Below are 20,158 nucleotides of genomic sequence, written 5' to 3'. Positions count from 1 at the left end.
TGTTTTTCTTTTTTTAAAGAAAACTCTGCATTCTACAGGTTTGAAAATGCTCTTTCAATGTTACTGCAGTACCAGTTACTGCAAAGAGCAGCATGGCATCTGACTGACGGAAATCTGTTTTGTGTCCACCCAAAACACGCCGAGTTCGGAACAAGCACGTCACAACCAACTTCGAAAAGGACGTTTAAGACCAGGGCCTGCGGGCAGACTACAAGGGGAGGAGTCAGGTTCCACAAAAAATGTTCCACGGACACCGGAAGGAGCTTCAAATAACTCGTTTTTGAATACCTGACTGAAGAAGGCGGTGCATACCTTTGCACTGATCTAAAATATGATTATATATCTGGGAAGTAAACTAAGATCTTCTTACACAAGCTGGCAGCGTTACTTATTGAAGGCTCAAAAATGTAAATTCAAAGGACAGCATATCACTTACAGAATTAGTAACAGATTAATAAGCCAGACGGTCGGTCGCATCCTACAACGAGGGGTAACGCTTAGACTGGTCACGCTTCATGCAGCAGCTAAGTCCCGGTTTGCTTGACACAGCATTAGCGTATTAATACGCAAGGTAAAATACACCACGTGGACTTCTGGAACCGAGGATTTTGCTAGGTGCATTATGCGGCAAGTCAAATCTCAAGGAACTGTTACTTACTCCAAAAAAGTTACATATAAAGAGTAGTGAATTAAAACTATAGGATTTCATACTCGGCTGTATTACCCTGAAATTGCTATTGGGTGTGAACCTGAAGAGCAAATATGCAGTACAGCATTACTGGCAATCCTGTGCTACGATACTGTGGAACAACAATCAGAAAATTAGCAATTTTTTTTTTTTAAATCGCTTCAAGGACGAATAATCGTTTATTGTATAAGATTCCAAAATATCCACTACAATAAAATCTCTTTACACAGATGACCTGGGAGCAAGGTTACTTCTGGTCTTCGGGTGTATGCAAAAACGATAAGCAAATCAGGGATGCCTAACTCACGTGGAGTTAAAACCTGCCCTGCTTATAAGAGGCGAGACACAACATGCAGCCTTCGGAGACAGCTTGGAGAAAATTAACTCTCGTATCGGCCCCCACAGATTCCAAACATATTTCAGGTAAAACACTTCCTCCCCAGGGCAGGTAACCTCAGTCACGGCAATGTAAGTGACGGGTTACCAGGTGACGCCATCTCACTGTGAAATAACCCCATATTGGAAGTTTCATCAACAAATTGTCTTTTTCTGGCGTCTGTATTGTTTTTGTTAAATTTACTTAAACAGAACTACTACTCCCAGAATGCAATGATTTTGCAAGCAGAAAGAATAGGACTGGAACCAACAGGTCGTGCAATTCGTGGGAACAGGTCGTTCATCGGACATGCAGCCATCTCCTAACCGGCCGGATATGCATGCAAAGTCAAAATGTCAAATGCATTTTTATTGCATAGTCATTTAAAACTTTCACAAAACGAGAAGAACAATACAAGTCTTTCCATGTCCACCATATCAACGATGTGAGGCAGAACCACAGAGCGCAGTGCTTCACATTTTGTAGTCATTTTCACAATCGCCTCTTCCTGAAATTGCTAAAGTGATGTCTAAAGAGATGCTCCTCGTCAAACGGCGTTCCGCTTAAATTCATCCGAGGTGATGTCAACGCAAATGAAGTCTGACATTTAATGAGGCACCGGAACAAACAACAATCAATGCCAGGCGACTAATTAGTTCCTGAAAAGATGACCACAGCAGAAAACATTTAGTTGAGCACTGCAGGTTTGTGGTCTCAAGTAAATGGCTTGACACGCTCGTTCTGCTTATTGATTGGCTGGCCTGGCACAAATAAATGATGGTACTAGGTGAAAAGCAAACATCATTTAAAGGTACGGAACTTTTCACAAACGTTTGCCCGGACTGCTTTTAGTCAGCAGACTTCTCTGTCGTGGGCTATGCAGGACTTCTGAAAAGATACGTTTTACATCCAACCACCATACTCGCGTGTCAAATAATGGGGACACTGCAAACTACAGTGTGACGGCCATATTAAGAGCCCTGCAGTCAGTGTCAGGCAGAGGCATCATACCTTTCAACCTTTCGAACCAGCTGGGAGGGGGAGACTCACATTTTTTTTCTAAATCAAGGTCATTTATTTAGTGGGAATGGTAAACATCGGAAATCCCACAGCCGACCCAATAATAAAATCAGATTTAAGCTAAAATGTCGAGGGAAAACACCTCTCCAGGTCATAATGACATTCCTGGTGCCGCCGGGCCTAGAATTACTAGGTGGGCAACTCCAGACCAGATAAATCCGAGTCTGGAAATAAAAGGCCTAGACTTTAGGGCAATAATGCGTGGGGGGGTGGGGGGGGGGATTGCAGGCTGCAGGTAAGCTTACCACCCACTCCCACACACCAAGGAGAATGAGGGGAGTAGAAAATTCTCTCGCTCTCATCTTCTACCCTCCCCTGTGACCTCCAAGACTGCCCCAACACCAAGATCTTAAAAATAGCCCCACACATATACTACTTGCAGGTGGTAAATATGTGTGGTTATGTGCCTGTTCTTTTACCCCTGGAAAGGGAAAAAGATGCAGATCTGGATCCGGTATTCTCAATCCCCAAATAACGTTAATGCCATGGATTTAAGTGAAGGGATACTAGTCGGAATTAGAAATTCCAGTCCTATGTTATCCAGTGACCTCATAATGGAGGCCTTAACACAGTTTTAATACATTCATCTCCAACTTTCCAGAGTTTACCTCTTCTGCCACCATTTCTTATCTTTGGACAATCCAGCAGCTTTGGACATTATACCTTGTTTGGACTTGCAGAATTTCGTACAAACTTTCTCTAGCTGCCCCACTTTATTCACTCTTACTCAATAACCAACTAGGGTATCTTTCCTAGATTCACATGCTTTAATCAGAATAGCTAGCAGTGTAATACATTAGCAATAAAATAAGCAGACGTATGACAGTGGGTGGAAGATAATGAACTGTATGGTAACGGGCTCACCTTATAGTAAAAGATGCTGAAGTACCGCTTGACCCACAACTGCATCTGTGCTCTGTGACAAATCCAGACAGTAATCCTGGGTGAAAGTATGCCTGCTCTTCCAGGTTGCAGCACGGCATATACTTCCAATGGGCACTCCAGCAAACAAGGCTGCTGCTGTAGGGACTGCTCTTGTAGAGTGTGCTTTATTCTTTCATCTTGAAGGTTTACCTGCCTTAGAATGGCAAAACCGTATAGCTATTGAAATCTACCTTGCTATGGTGGATTTGCAAACTGGTCCACCCTTGTTATTGTTTGCGTAGGCCACAAAAAGTTGAACTGTAGTATGGAGATGTTTTGTGAGATGCAAGTAAAACTTTAAGCAACTCTTGACATCAAGAGTATGAAGAGTGGTCTCTGATGACGTTTGAGGATTAGGAAATAAAGTCCGTAGCAGAACTGGTTGATTGAGATGAAAATCAATGGGAACCTTTGCTTTGAATTAGGGAGCAGTCTGAAGAATTACAATGCTATCTTTGAATTGTAAAAAGGTTCGTTAGTGAACGCTTGGAGTTCGCTCACTCTTCTCGCAGAAGTAAGAGCTAACAGCAATACCACCTTCCATGTGAGGAACTTTAGGTCAGCCCTTGGATAGGTTCAAATGTTCTTTTTTATCAATTGGGATAGCACAATGTTAAGCTGCTATGCAGGTGGTGGTGACTTTATTGGAGGATATACTCCTAATAGTCCTTTAAGAAATTGAACAACCAATCTCGGAGAACACAAGGAAAGAGATCCCAAGGTTCGTCTGTACCTTGAAATAGTGGCTAAATGCCCTTTGAAGGAGGTATGCCCCGAACCAGATTTGGATACAGATTACAAATAAAGCAACACCACTTCTAGAGACAATGTAATAGGATGTACATTAGATTTCTCACACCATAGACAAAATAGTTTCTATTTGAGACAATATGTTTTGTTGGTAGAGTCAGCTCTGGTCCTAGCGAGGATATTCTTACAGTCCTCTGGAATAGTCATGGTGTTCAGGAGCCAGGCTGATAAATGCAGAGAAATCGGGTCTGGATGAAGGATCTGCTTGTTGTTCATTGACAACAAGTCCATCTGGGGCTGCAGCTGAATGTTGTTGTCCTCCATCAACATGAGGAGCTCCGTAAACCAGTGTTGTATGGACCATCGCGGAGCAATGAGTATCAACTGGCATGGTTCCCTTTTCATTTACCTGAAAAGCCTGGGAATAAGAGGGATCAGGGGAAAAGCGTAGGCATAAATCCCGGACTATATTATCAAAAAGGCATTCCCCCAGGACCCTTCTTGAGGATACCAGCTGGCGTACAACAGGCATTTCTTGTTATCTTGAGATTTGAAAAGATAGAGTCTGGTCTTGACCCATCGTTGGAATATGGCGAACGACTTGGTTCAGTTCTCCTTCATGACAACGCTGGGTCGTTCTGCTCAAGGGGTCTGCTAGAGAGTTGTTTATTCCTGGTAGGGTTCCGCTCTTATGTTCACTTCATGATGTAATGCGCATGGTCATATAGCTTGAGCTTCCTGTGAGAGAACTTTGGGTCTTTTACCCTCTTATTTGTTGAGGTAATGCATACGTGCTGTGTGGTCTGTTCTTATCAACATAGAAGACCCCTGAATTCTCAGCAAAAATGCTTGGAGAACCAGCGAGATTGCTCTGAGCTCCAGGAAGTTGATATGCATTCGGACTGTTCTAGTCCATTTACCCTAAATTTCAAGATCAGTAAGTGAGCTCCCCACCCTTCTAGAGAAGCGCCTGTTGCAATGACGTACTCCAGAAGGGGAGATTGTTGGAACTTGTCCCCCAAGAAAGACCTGTTTTCATCCCTGGGGTGATCTGAATTATGTTGTGAAATTGTCCTTCCACCTCGAGCCACTATGCATCCAGTTGTTTCTGGAAAAGTCAGGTTTTGAGATGAGCATGAGGCACTAGGAGGATGGCTGATGACATCCTGCAGAGAAGAGACTTGATCAGGTGAATTGAAGCGCACTTTATTTTTGAAAGAGAGCGGGCTAGTATTGAAAGTTTCTTTTGCCTATCTGCGGACAAGAATGCTTGGTCTAGCAATGTGTTCAGAGTTCCCCCTAGAAAGGTTATTCTCATTGAAGGAGAGATTTTTTGAAAGTTGACCGTCCGGCCCAAAGTTTGAAAGAGCTGTAGACACTTTGAGGTATCCCTCGATGCTTGCTGGAAGGATGGAGCCTTTATTAGCCAGTCGTCGAGGAATGGGAAAACTTAAAGACATTTTTGTCACAGGTAGGCTGCCACTGGGGCGAGACATTTTATAAACATTCTGGGACCCGATTGGAGACCAAAGGAAAGTACCTTGAATTGATAATGAGTGCCAGCTACTTTGCATCTGAGGAATTTGTGATGCTCGGAGTGGATGGGGATAGGGAAACAGGCATCTTGGAGATAGAGGTTGGTCAGAAAATCTCTGTAATTGAGGAGGTGGAGGATTTCCTGGAGGGTAAACATACGAAAATATTGTTTCTTCAGGTACTTGTTGAGTTTCCAGAGATCCAGAATGGGGCGCCACTCCCCTGATTTCCTCATTATGAGGAAAAACTGGGGGTAAACCCCCTTTCCTTTCTGAGGGTGTGGAACTTGTTCTATGGCAAGCTTTGCTAACATAGCCAATACCTCCTTGCAAAGAAGATGAAGATGGCATGGCAAGAATTTTGTTGGTGGCGTATGAGGTTAAATATGAATGAACTCCAGGGTATGTCCATAAGCAATGAGATCCAGGACCCACTTATTGGTAGTGATCTTTCTCCATTGATAGAGGTATTGGGCAATTCTGGCTCCAACCGAATGATGGTGTATAGGTGGTATAGCCGACACTTTGAGGTCGCCACGTCTTTCTACCGATTTCTCTGGCAGAAGCAGCCTGTCTTCTTATTGGTCGTTGCTGGGAATAAGGTGGTGGTGCGCGATACGGCTGGTGCTGTTGATAGACAGGCCGAAAGATTGTGGTCGATACCTCTGGTAGCCACCCAGATTTGAATATGCTCCTTGCCCACAAGCTCCGAGAAAAGGAGTTTTACGGAACAGGAGGGTTCCTAGGGACCTAGCTGTCTCCATATCAGATTGTATTGCCGGTAGGGTGTCATCCATGTGCTTATCAAATAAATAATTGCCTTCGAAGGGCACAGAAAGAAAAATAGCTTGGACTTCTGGTAGGAATGAAGTAGCTTTGAGCCAACTCCGGTGGCGAAGAACTGCTTATCCAGCTAATTGATCCTGCTAATTCCCAGAATCCTATGGAGGCAATGTCCATTGCGAAGTCAATAATTTCAAATGCTGATCTTTCCCCTTTCTGTAAGGTCTTTGTAGCTTCAGCCTTTTCGTCTTCCAGCAAGAAATCCAAGTATGTGGCAATGTCTGACCATATAGGACGATCAAATCGGCCAAGAATAGCCAGAGAATTTGCTGCGTGGACAGTTGTACCTTTTGGGAAAACATTTTGCTCTGGGCACAGTGCTGGATAATGCTAAGTAAAGCAATTAAACCTTAGACCAACAAACCAATATATTTTACTTCTTTTTTTCATTCAAAGTATTTCAGAATAGGAACACATTTATAAATACATCTATTACATGATAAGTTATTCCTTTCATAAAACATACATTCTAGATACTCTTATACATCATTAAACCACAGATTATTTCATTGTATAATATAACCTGAAAAGCATATGTATCTCAGTTGGTATAAACAGATCAAAACCAATCTGCAAAGATCTGTCTGATCTCTGTCAAACAAGACAACATATATGCCGCTTTCGGAAAACACTGGTTACAGTTGTGAACTACCAACGCATTCCGGCAAAGCAAAGTTGTTTTCTCGGTTAGGGTAGTGTTCTTTCTTTCAGGGGCCCGTGTGTTTTCCAGAGTAAGTATCTCGCAGCCTGTCTGAGGGATTGATTCATGTATCCTTGGTTGTATACATAACATTTAAGTACATTTATCCTTTGGTCTGGGAGTTTAAATTTGAGTTTCTACTGTATTTCATATTGTGTTTTTCACGGGTGTGTTTATGTGTATGCACTTTTGTATGTTTCGTGATGAGACAGGTGATTAATCTCTAAAGAAGTGCAGTTAGAGGATACTGATACAGCTTCTTTCCTAAATATTTGTTATTTACCTACTTTTGGGTTTACAGATGAGCATTTTGCAAATATGGTAGGAAGCTCATCAAGCTTTGGTAATCAGGCACCAATCGCTGTAGACAAGAATGAAGATGCCATTACATTATTGGCATTGAAGAAGAAAATGAAGCGGATTGAATTACACGGGAAATATATGCTCGACTACCTGAAGGCAGGTGTAAACACACAAGACCTACGAGTTAGGAATAATCCTGGGCTATTTATCCAAATAAAGAATTTTTAGAAAGATGGGCCATGATATCAAACCATTGCTCCCGAGATTACATTATGCTAATTGTAGAAACAGCAAAGGAGGTTATTGAACAATTAGCCTCCGAGATCTTAGATCTTGAAAATAAAATCAAAGCATCAGGCATAGTGGAGGACTCAAAAAGAAGCTAGAAGACATTGAAAAGGACCTTAATTCCTATACAGAATATCTTACCAAACGAAATATTGAGAAATTAAATAAAGATATAATATTCTTTAGCAAAGAGACAACTTACCCATACTTTGCGGACCATTATTATAGCCACACAGAAGGCAAATAGGTCAATATGATTAATACACAAATAGGCAATATAGCTATGGTAAGAAAATTACAAAATTTTCCGATTCTTCGGACTCGGATGGTGAAGGGCAATTCTGTAGCAATGGTTTTTAGGCTCAGAGATTTAATAACAGTAGACAAAGAGGTCCCCAACTTTTTTTAGGGAGGCACCCAAATCGGCGGAACAACTGGAGGCCCCAATATCAGCCGAGGTTCCTTGCCAATCCACAACAGGACTACAATCCATTTCAAGCCAATCCACAGATGGGATTCAACCAATTTGGAAGAAGAAATAATGGAGGGAGTAGACACTATACCGATATTAAACTTAAGTGGGTCTGTATGATCTCCTACAACTGTGTAAGTGCTATCCATAGGCCTTACATTTGCACCCCACTCTGGCCTAACCAAATTTGAATTGTTTAGAGATCTAGAGTCCTTTTTTAGGAAGATTAGACTTCGTGTATTTTTTTCAAATCAAGAAAATCAATGGGATAATGTGAATCTATCAGGACTTTCACCTAAGTCGACCTTTACTCCCACAATTGACCAGTTGCCACCAGAGGTGGCCATCTTTGAAAAAGTGTTGTACAATAAATTTGTTAACCTTACTAGACTTGTCCAGAAGACCCCTTTTAATTTAGACAGAGATGAATGCAGAGCTTTGGAAAACTTAAAAACCTGTACAGATAAGACCATTAAAGGCTGTGATAAGGGGAGAGGGGGGGCAATATTGTGGTGTATGAGACCTCAACATATGTGACAAAGATGGAAAACATGTTGGGAGAAACCAGGTTTTATCTGCAAATAGCTAGAGATCCAACGAAACTGATAGTAAGTAAAATACGCAAGCTTACAAACCGAGCCTTACAAGACGGTGATATGTGAGAAAGAATGGACCTACTTCAATGTAGAAACACCAAGAATGGCAAGTATCTATGGCATACCCAAGGTCCATAAGAGCACAATAGACCCGCCATTAAGACCAATAGTCACCACCATAGGCTCAGCTACTGAGCCTTTGGGTAAATATATTGACGCTATATTATGTTCGCATGTATCCGTACACCAGCCTTTGTACAAGACACAAGACATATTATCAATCTTGTGGAGAATGAGGCTTTTTGTCCAGAAACTCAATTTCTTGTCACTATGGACATAGAGGCACTCTAAAGTAACATCCCCATTGATGGTGCCATTGCGGCAGTGCATTGGTTTATCCATGCCTATAACATCAAATGCCCATCTTTGTTTGTTTTAGAGTGCCTCAAGATTGTATTATCTGACAACATCTTTGAGTTTAATGGAATGTATTCTGCTGATATTGGCCCGCATAGGTGCATGGCACTTAAATCGTTCTTGTGGGCGCATCGCATTCCACTTTTTGTCTTTAGGTGTTACAATAATAGAATCTTGTGGAATAACACTACGGCTTGCGCAATGTAGAAGGGGTATTTAAATAGGTTGTCAGTAAATCACATCATGGCGGCTGAATGGACAAGCTTCGCCCCCTAGTAGTGCGCTTCTATGACGTAATGCCGTTAGCGTGTGTATACAACATCACGCTATGTAAAGCGTGAAGCTGTTTGTTCCGCTTTTCGTGCTCGAACATTGTCCGAGGGGAATGCGACCGAGAACGAAGCTCGAGGTAACTAATTATAGCGGTTAGCTTTTCACTTTCGGTAGGCTTTATTAAGCTATGGACACGTATCCCTTTAGTTTTTAACATCATTATACGGAAGGGAGCGGCTTTCCTTAGCGTGTTAAGAGTGTAGCGTATGTTGTAGCTATTTACGTATGGTAGCCCTTTCAAACTTTTTTGAGAGACTCATAAACTAAGGACACGTATCTCTATTATTAAGACATGTAGTTGGAAGAGAGCATTTTTTCGTTCTAGCGCGTCAATACTGTGATGTATGAGGATCTTTCTTTTTTACATGCGAACAAGATGAATTATAACCTGTCCTTGTTCGACACACAGCTGCGTTTTAAATAAGGAATACAATATTTCACTCATGCGTTCACTGCACTAGAAGCAGGATTATGTATAGGCCTCAGTAGGAATATCTTGTTGCCCATCAAGTGGTAGCTTAGTAATGTGCGGGGCCAGATACAATATTAATCCTACTGAGGTGAGATTAGGGTGCTGTGTAACAAGGATACATATGGCGAGAAATGCATATGAGTATAACTAGATATATGGTTATACTTGTTGAGGTGACACAGCTAATATAGGACTTCTCCCCTTTTTTTCATCCCTATTTTTCTTGGTAGGTCACTACATCATTACCGTAATCAAATATTTAATAAAGATGAGCATCAGAAAATCAACATGTAATTAGAGCCTACTTTAATCTTTGAGGTCAGTGTGTCTGTTTAGATGGAGAGATAGATACTTATGAGTTGTAGTAATATATGAAGACAGTCAGTTGAAAGCGAATGTAGGTTAATTTATTGTTACAGCGATATTGTATATTTATCCAAGTCTCCGATTTGAATTTTTGATCCAGCCATTGAATTAATGTGAATGAAGGAAGTTATTACAATAGAACAGGTAAGTAGCTATTATGCCTATACACAAGTAGTATACATGTGCAAAGGCCAGTAATGGAGACTATAGAATTATATAATTACAATATGCATTCTACTCAGCTTTCAGGTAACTCAAGTTCTCTGATTCATCCGCAAAGGTTTTGGATGATGATCTGTACTACCATTTTGAAGATAAAGGTATATACAATCTTGAGATCTGAAGTGGAAAGGTGTTATATATATATGACCTTTAGAACAAAGGTATACTTAAATAAGGTAGAAGGAGAGGCACTTATGCCCCTCTGTACATCTTTTTATTTTATCTTTTTATTTTAGAGGACGTGCATGCCGTTAATCTGAGTTCCTATCATCAAACAATTAGGACCGGTTGTTCATTCAAAAATACACAACAAATAAACTGAATAGAGGTAAACCGTCTATGTGTAAACTATCCCTTATGTGTAGTGAAATGGATGAGGTGTAATAAACTGGTATACCTTAAATTATACCTGTGGTATCAATATGATAGGCATTGTAAGACAAGATTCCTAGACCATGCTGTCAAGTGAGAATAACATAGGACCATACAGGTTTGTTTAAGTGTTTAATATGTTGACAAAATTAGTGTCTTGGCCAATTTAACCATTAACTTTCTTGTTAATAATTGACCCTGATAGTAAGAAGAGGAGAATAAAATTCTTTGATGTGTTTTTTGTATAGATATCACTTGGTGGGTGAAATTAGAGATTGCGTGCTATGTGTCCACATGTATTGTGTAATATTCATTGTTGTGACTCACAGCAGGGTTCAGATTCTTGAGTTTCTAGACCATGTATATAGGGGAGGGTTTTAGGCTGTACATTAGTACACTCATGTTATTGTTGTAATCTTCACTTAGACTTTAGACCACAAATGTATTTTAAATAAAATAAAACCTTTTCTCATTCTAGTAACCACTGGTATGAAAACCCTGAAGAAGGCTTTGCCGATACTTGTTGGTAGTTAACAACTGTAACCAGTGTTTTCAGAAAGCGGCATACATGTTGTGTCTTGTTTGACAGAGATCAGACAGACCTTTGCAGATTGGTTTTGATTGTTCTGTTTATACCAACTGGAGATACATATGCTTTTCAGGTTATATCATACAATGCAATAATATGTGGTTCAATTATGTATAAGAGTATTTAGAATGTATGTTTTATGAAAAGAATAACTTATCATGTATTAGATATATTTATGTTTTCCTATTCTGAAATACTTTGAATGAAAAAAAGTAAAATAAAAAGAAAATATATTTTTTTATATATCAGTTGCATCGTCTGCATATTTTGGTTTGTTGGTCTAAGGTTTAATTGCTTTACTTAGCATTATCCAGCACTGTGCCTGGTGCAAAATATTTTCCCAAAAAGTTGTTTTCCCTGTTAGGGTAGTATCCTCTCTTTCAGGGGCCCGTGTGTTTTCCAGAGTGAACAGTTGTACCTGGCATTACTGTAAATCTCTTACTATTATTATCGAGAAACCTGCCCTCCCCGTCGGGCGGAGTAGAGATTGGGGTAGAATAATTTATCAGTTTTGTGCAGCGTGGGTAATAACCAAATCAGGTTTTGGATGTTCTATAAGATAGGCAGGCGAGTCTTCTGGTGCCTTCTATTTCTTGTCAATCCTAGAAAGAAAAGCAGTGGTAGTACCTGGCGTTTTCATAATTTTTACTCCTTCCTCCCAAATATAATATATAAATCTGTATTGCTCTGACTATTTTTCTGTATTGTTCTTTAAAATCATACAGAAAGCAGTCTGATTGCTTGACAGTGATGGGGAGCTGGAACCATTTGGCCGCTCTCTCCATTAGCATGTGAAAACCACCAAAACCCTCCAGTGGAGGATCCACTGGTTGTGATGCTGGAAGTGAAGGTGGAGGAATAAGGTAATCATACCATTAGTTGGTGACAGTCTGATTGTCTGGCATTTCACATTCTTCCCTTTGTCCATCATCTGTAGTAGATGGGTCACCTTGAGGAGGCATGGTGGTGTGAGATTGTGAGGTCATTCTTGGAGTAGGTCAAGGCGGTATATGGTCCGGTTATCTAGGTGCAGGCATAGACAACACTGCAGATTGTTGTTGCACTTTAGCAGGTGTTTTAAAGCACCTGTAGTAATTCTGAAGCATTCTTTGTAAATCTTCTACTAAAGCAGCAGGAACCTGGGACATGTGAAGGAGCATAGTGCTGGTATTGCTCCACATATTGATGGCTTTGATAATCGCTCTTATAATAGTCATCATCTTTGTCCTAATACTTTATGTGCAACTCAGAAGGACTATGAGCTGCAATAAAAGGACCTTGATCCTCATCATCTGATTCTTCAAGATCCGACAAGTGGCTGATTGATAGTGAGTATACCTTACTAGGAGATGTGTATTCATGACAAACACTTTCTTGCAATAAAAAGGTCTTGTTAACAGTGCGGTCAAAACAAACATGGGTGGCTTCTTCTGCTTCAGTATAGACGATGAAGACTTCTCTGAGAGTTGTTGTCGACGAGGCCTTTGCCGACGGCGGTACTGACGTCGATGCGGACGTCGACGGTGTAAGTACAGTTCTCGTCAATGTCACTGTCGTCATCGAAGAGGTGTACATCGTCAACGGTGTATTAGTCGTTAACGAGGTGGTCTTCATCGACATGGATACAGTCTTTGTTGGAGGGACAGTGAAAGTTGATGTGAGATTATCAACGGAAAGGCAGCTATTGACAAGATCTTGACTTTAGGTGCTGTAAACAATAGTTTTAACGGCATTGACAACGTTTTGCCAGTTGGTTTGCTCTTTTTGGAAACTGATTCAGAGGAGGATCAAGGTTTTAATGGCAGGGCTGTAGATGGAGTATATGGTCAGATTTGGAGTCAGTAGAAACCCTTTCTTTTTTCGTCATGAAAGGAGCCTTCTGAAGGTCTGTGGTGAGTCTTTTGTAAGGGTTTCTTGATCCTTTAAGGGGATGCATGGTGAGACCTCTCCCTCTTCCTAGATGTATGTGAGGAAGTAGAACACTCACTACTTTCTTTCTCAGAAATGACTGCTGTTTTTGATTTGAATTCCTGCAACCATATTAAACGTCTTCTCTCACGGTCTTTGAGGGTTTTAGTAGAAAAAGTTATGCATATTTTGCACTCTCTCACCTTGTGGGATGGATGAAGGCAATAAATACATTCTTTATGAGAATCTACCAAACGAAGCCTGTTTTTACCACATGTGACACAAGGTGTACAGGGTCCTTTCTTGACACGTTTTGACATATTGGAGGAGCACAGAATCAATTTAGAAATCACCAAATCTGAAGTATTGAGCAGAGCTCAGGGAGCCTCCCTCACACATGACATGCTGGGAAAATCTGAGGGAAGATGCCTCTGTTGGCAGCGTTCTAAGGGGCTGTCGCCTGATTGGTCATAGTTCAAGTTCGGTCCTTTAAAAAAAAAAAAAAAAAAAAAAAAAAAGAAGGACATAGATGGGCTATTAAACTGACTTTGCATTGCCATTATAGCCTAAGACACTGGTAATACTGCTTTATTATGGTACCATGGGACTCCCACTTTGACGACAGGGAACGATTCAAGCATGTGAATCTATGAAAGATACTCCAATACTGGAGGAAAGAGAATTAGCTCTAAATCTTTTGCCCCAGAATAAATGTAATTTAAAAATTATACTCACAAAGGTTTCACAACCACATCAGCATTGAATTATCTTTGCCTATGGATTTCTCACATAACAGAGGAAAAAAGATACAATGACTTATGATCTCTGCAAACTGCATGTAAGCTAGAGCTTTGCGTTCTAATGGCGTTCTGGTGTGAGCAGCGAACACCATTGTGCTTTCTTTGATTTTCACCATTAGAGATAACGCCACGCCATGTTCACTGAACTAGCACCTACTGTACCCCTATGCCCTGTAGCAGACACAAAGGTTTGAGTGTAGGCATGGGTAATGCTTGACTTTATTGAGCACTTTTGTTCTCAGTCACTTACTATTCAAAATTAGTACCTTTGTCTAAGAATTTCTTCTTGTTTTCCGTCAATATTGTAAACCCAGTTATTAAGTGCAATAAATACTCCATCATCCTGACAAAGAACCCACATGGTCTTTGTCAACTGGGTGGAGTGCCTACATTATTGCCCTAACTAAGTTTTCCTTTAGTTGAATAGCAGGAGGTGTCAAGAGATTAACCAAAAACTTACATTTTTCCGTTTTCAGGGTCATTCCTCATTAAAGCAACGTAACTAAATCTATAAACATAATTTCATTACTTTCTTCCAGAGTTTTATCATAGATCAGGACAACCGTCTGAAACACCACAACACCAGAATGGTATGAATAATTACATATGTTTTTGGAACACACTAGTGGCTGAACCAAGAACAAAATGCAAATGGGGATATGCAACAGCATCAAAGGCAGTAAAAAAACAGAGGTTCTTGAATTTAGTGCCAAACGTACTTGGTGTAACACCGCTTTAAAGTCAATATTAGTTAAAAAATGCTAAAACATTTCTTGTACCTTGAGAATAACAGCCCATAAGAACCTTTTTAATTAATAAGCAACGGTTGGCAAATATATGCAAATAGGCAATTTGCGAACATGAATAGGTCTTTCCAACCGAATCTACTAGTTTTACTATACTACGTATGTTTTTGAATGAAACATGTTCATCAAAATACCTCAACACATCAGTGCTGTGCTCACCAAACACAATCAGATTCATATCAATCATCTTCAATGTTAGGTCTGCCTTACATAAAATAGCTGAAAGTATGCTGTTAAGTGATCATGAATCTGATATAAACTTTAGTTTGATTGGTCCCATTTCATTTTCAAAAACACAATCTACAATGGCTTCATCTACTTTTTGTAAACTTACAGTCAAGACTAGTTTCTTATATGCTTTTTGATCTGCTAACCTCGTGCACAACAGGGCACCTGCAGATTTGGAGAATACTTGCATATTTTCGTGAAGTGCCCTTTTTTAAAATTAACATTATATCAGTATAATATTGGTGGCAGGGCATGTCGTGCTGCTGGAGTAACTCTGATCTACACTTGTGAAAACCTCTCATCTATCTGGAAATCACTTTAGGAATCATTCTTTACCCCCCCGAGAATTCACTTGCCTATTCACACCTGTCATCATGCTAAGATAACACTGGGGCTAAAACTATCCAAAGTTCTAAGCATCTAGGTGCATAAATAGTTTCATCCAGAGTAGGGTTCCTACACTACAATAAAAGTTTTCTTTTATTTGTCATAGCAACTGACCACGAATTAATCCTGATTGTACTGATCTGTGTGTCCCTCAGTCTTGCACACGGGTGCAAGTATGCATAAACTTGCTACTTAACTTTCACTGGACTACTGCATTTTTGCCCTCTGTTGTCTGCTAAAACAATGAACAGCGATCAACACAAATACTCTTTTTGTTGTTTCTAGAATTTGGCACTCCACCACATACTCATCCCTCCCCTTACAAAGCTTTGCATTTGGTACAATTTTAGTCAAATGTTTAAGATCGACTGTAATGGTCAAATATCAATATAGTGCTATTGGTGTATGCAGTGGTATTCGGGTGATGATCTACAGTGGTAACATATTGTTTTTATACAATCTTATTCAATACACGTACAAATATTATATTTTTGAGATAACAAATGAAAACCATAAAATGCATATCCGTTAGCTGTAAAACGTTTGTATTTAGTCTTGGGCCCAAATTGGGTTTTGCTGTATGCCCGAGATTTCTCATTCCTGAACTGCTGCAATAGAGACATTACTTTTTTTCTCCAGGGACTTTCTTTTAGATACAATATTCATTTGTAATCGCTCAATCATTCTTTGGAAATAAAAAAAAATACCATGGCAACCCAGGAAAAGTGTAGTCTCAAAGAATAACTGTTTCAGGATGAATGGCCTGCTCCGAGTCAGAGAAGTGCTGTAGTATGAATGCTGTGGTATGGGATAGATCAATGGACATTTTGTCAGAAAAATGTCGTGTCCTTACCTTATTTGTACATCGAGCATCACCTCCCTCTTATCGATTTCTTTTGTGTACGCCTTGATGCCATTTACTTTGGGACACTAAAAGAGAGCAAACATTGTAGTTATGGAATGGCAGTCATTGACTCAAACATTTATTTCAAGTGTATTCAATTTCAAAATGAAACCAAGAAAGGTTTGAAAATAAAACATAAGTCAAATGTAGGAATATCCTGTACATTTGTGGCGAAGTGCTTGTCCGCCAAACTCTAAAGTAGCTGGGCCCTAAAAGAGAATTCCATTACTCCCCATAATAGAATAGGTGGAGATTTATCATAAGGAACACCAAGACACTACGCTTCATCAAAACTACCACCACACACTTTACCATACAATATTCTTTCCTGCACTATACCATGCTACACCTTTTTGCACCTTACTATACCATAAACACATATCACATGGTACCTGTTCACACGCTATCTTTCAGTACCACCTCAACATCTACACAATACATTGCATCACACCAGACAATATCACAACACACCATACCTCACCAAATACACATTGCACCATCTATCACTACACCACTGAATACACCCCTATATCAAACTTCAAGGTAAAACACTAAAACATCCACCACAAAACATTATACCACAGAAAAGGGCTCTGGACATCGAAAACAGACCACACAACCTAGCCACTGCATACAATCAAACACCACTTCACAAGTCTCCAAACCATTAAACACAAGCACATCAAACAACATCATTCTGCACCACAGGAAGCACCACACTGTTCAACACCACATCTCAACATTCCACTTCACATCATACGGTCCAACAAAATTAGATTGCATCAACACAGCACTTACCACATCACATAACACCACCATCTCATGATACCCACACAATCTAACACCACAACACTCCATACCACACTACATCCCACTACACATTATAATGGCATTTCAAATAATACTATACCACCGCACAGACAACACTAGGTTATAATATGCCACAATACTAAACACCATTTCACACTGTACCATTGCACACCCTAAATGATGTAATATATATTCGGTTTGCTGCCAATGTTGCCATGGCACTCTCCATCTAAGGGACACCACATCTGATAAATCGTTATACATCACAGTGTTACTTCACACACCTCCCATACATTTAACATCTTTCAACAGAAGACCACATCACATATTACATCTGATAACATCACACTGTACTGCTGCGCCCCATAAAAGGTAGTACATGGAATAAAATGAAGCTTTACACCTCAATCAAAACAAAACATTCTATGTTCGCTTTCCTGTAGAACCTCAGGGATTTGCTGACACCAGCATTTGCTTTGGTCACAATTTCATGGGTGTTATATTGCAAATTTAGGAAAAAAGGGGTAAGAGTGGCAGTGGATGAGCATGCAACCCGCAGCCAAACTATGATGGAGGACATAAGCAACCAAAGATTGAGATCACCCAACTCCGACTATAATCAATGGATCTGAGGAAAATAACACACTACAATGCAGCAGTACAGACAAGGGTACAATACATACCCTCATCTCCACATGCTACCATGCTACCATGAATTGACAGTATGTCATAAGCTTAGCTTCCTTTAACACCTTGCGTGCTGCCCAGATTTCTCTCCCGTGCTGAACATTCCTTAACTGGGTGTGGTCGTGACGGAACCATTCCGTCATCAGCACAGTTCAACCGTGACTGATGACGAATGGTTCCATCACAAGCATCGAAGGGGTTAAAGACTTTTGTGGTGATAACCCACGTTAAGAAGCTAGCAGTCAAGGGAATCTAAAGAAACAGATAAAGTATAAGCAAGGACAAAGGAGCACCTACACAAACCTCCTAACCACATTATACCATAAAAGACTTTACATCACCACACCATTGAACCCAATATGAGCACACCCCTTTATGTGACCACTGCATCACACTACCACTTCATATTAAACCACAACTCAACATGCCAAAGAACTATGCAATACATTACATAATCAAGAATGATCTATTTACCATGAAATAGCAGTTTTACTACTCTAACCACTGTTCATTAGGAGGCAGTTTTTATAGCCTTACAATTTTTAGGGAAGGATTAGAAGGAACAGACGCGCTCACAGTGTAGGCTCCCGGCAAAACATTTTTCACTGGGAAAAGGCACTTTCTTACAGCTGGAGTAGGTGCCGAGTTGGGTGGAAGCGAGAATGCTAAAGGTAATTACCAAATGCTTAACTTCTGATTCCCTTTTAATAACTGGCCAACTCAAATTTATAATCTGTATTGTTATATTCGAGGTTCTACTGTGTACTTTTGTCTTCTGAAGTTAATCTTTGACTGACTGGATGGTGTTAATTTCAAAAAGAGCATCAACTTTTATGCTCTTTGTGCATTCTATTTTGCGTTCTCCAGCAATTTACAATGAAGTTATTAAAGCGCAACAGTTTGATTCAATCGCAGCCCGCATCCTGGTTCTCTTTTTTAAAAAACATTTTTATCACGTTTTTTCCTTTTTTCCCAAGATCACAGGAACATGGATCTGTATAGTGCACCCTCCAGACATCCCATTCCTACAACACATCCTAATGATAGGATCATTCCCTGGAAAAAGTGGCTTCTATGTATATCAGGGACACATGCTTGAGAGGGTGGGAAAAGGTATATCAATTTTTTTGGAAACATTACAATTTAGGTGTATCACCTAGTAACTTCATATACCGCTGGATCATTATAACAAAAATTGGGCAATATTTCACTCCAGTACTTTAGGGGAATCCCAAAGACATTTAGCAAACAAGTATTTGATATGTCGGGATATTATAATGAGGTTGCGTAGTTCATAAAACATCCACTATTTCATTTTCCCAAAAAGCACAAGTTAAATTATTTTAAGGATGGGGCATAGCGGCACAGGTCATTCCTATTTTCTGTCCTCTCCCCAGTAAGTGTAGCTTCGGTTCCCTGCGCACCGGCTACCAAATGTGTCTGATCAGCAGACCGCAGCAGCAGAGCTCCTAGTAAATTACAGCTCTCATTGCGGTCCACTCGCCACTGAATCAATCGTTTGCAGTCATCTATGAAAAAATTGTTCTAGAAGGATCTGCAACGAACGCTGCAAATTAATTATAGGAAAGAAGCGAAAAATCAGCTGATAGAGAGGCCCATACCACTACTTTGCTGACCTTATATTAATGGTGTGCATGAAACACTATGTGGAATGAGACACGGTCATCAGACCAACAGAGCGGTCTCGCGCCCAATAGATCTACTTGTAATGGTGCATTTCCGCACAACTCTGCGAACTGAACAATGTAAATACATGGGTCATATTTAATGAAAAACAGCACAAAAAAACACAATACCGTTCAAGGCACAAAGGTACCGAGAAACAGTGACGTAAAGCAAAATAATGGCTCCCCTCCCCCACCCCAAGTCAACCACATCTCACAGATCTACATTCGCCTTGGTATCAATGGGGCATTCCTGAGGGGCTGTTGGTTGCCTTGTGAGGTGAGGGTCCCCGTGCACTACTGGGGCCAGAGTTATGCCACTGTATGCATTGGAATGTGCAGTGGCCTAACACAGGCCCCAGCAGCTTCAGTGGGCCCCCTCAGCACGCTACTCTGTCCGGAGGGCTCATGATTGAGTCCAGAGGGGGCCCCTTCACGTGCCTTGAAGGGGGTGGGGGCTCAAATTTCGTTACACCAGTGGGAATGTGCTATGTTTTGCTCAGATTCCTGCGTCCCTCGAAGAGAACAAGCATCTACAATGCAATAGTTCTCGCAATCACATTATTTTGAGCTATTGGCATTGTAAATGACATTGTTTTTTACAAAGGAAAAATAAA

At 40.4% G+C, this 20,158-nt stretch overlaps 1 protein-coding gene across 1 annotated transcript in view; it reads right to left on the bottom strand.

The window, feature by feature from the left end:
- The window catches only part of ESYT3 (extended synaptotagmin 3), a 280,270-nt gene that overhangs the window by 140,763 nt on the left and 119,349 nt on the right, over positions 1-20,158 (bottom strand). The window contains exon 4 of the mRNA XM_086957414.1: positions 16,309-16,385. Within this exon, the coding sequence (XP_086813540.1) occupies positions 16,309-16,385 (77 nt within the window). The remainder of the gene's footprint in view (positions 1-16,308; positions 16,386-20,158) is intronic.

The sequence above is a fragment of the Lissotriton vulgaris genome, chromosome 2_1 (assembly GCF_964263255.1).
Source record: "Lissotriton vulgaris chromosome 2_1, aLisVul1.2, whole genome shotgun sequence".
Taxonomy (NCBI): Eukaryota; Metazoa; Chordata; class Amphibia; order Caudata; family Salamandridae; genus Lissotriton; species Lissotriton vulgaris.
The sequence above is the reverse complement of the archived record's forward strand: the minus strand, read 5'-3'. Positions and strand labels throughout refer to the sequence as shown.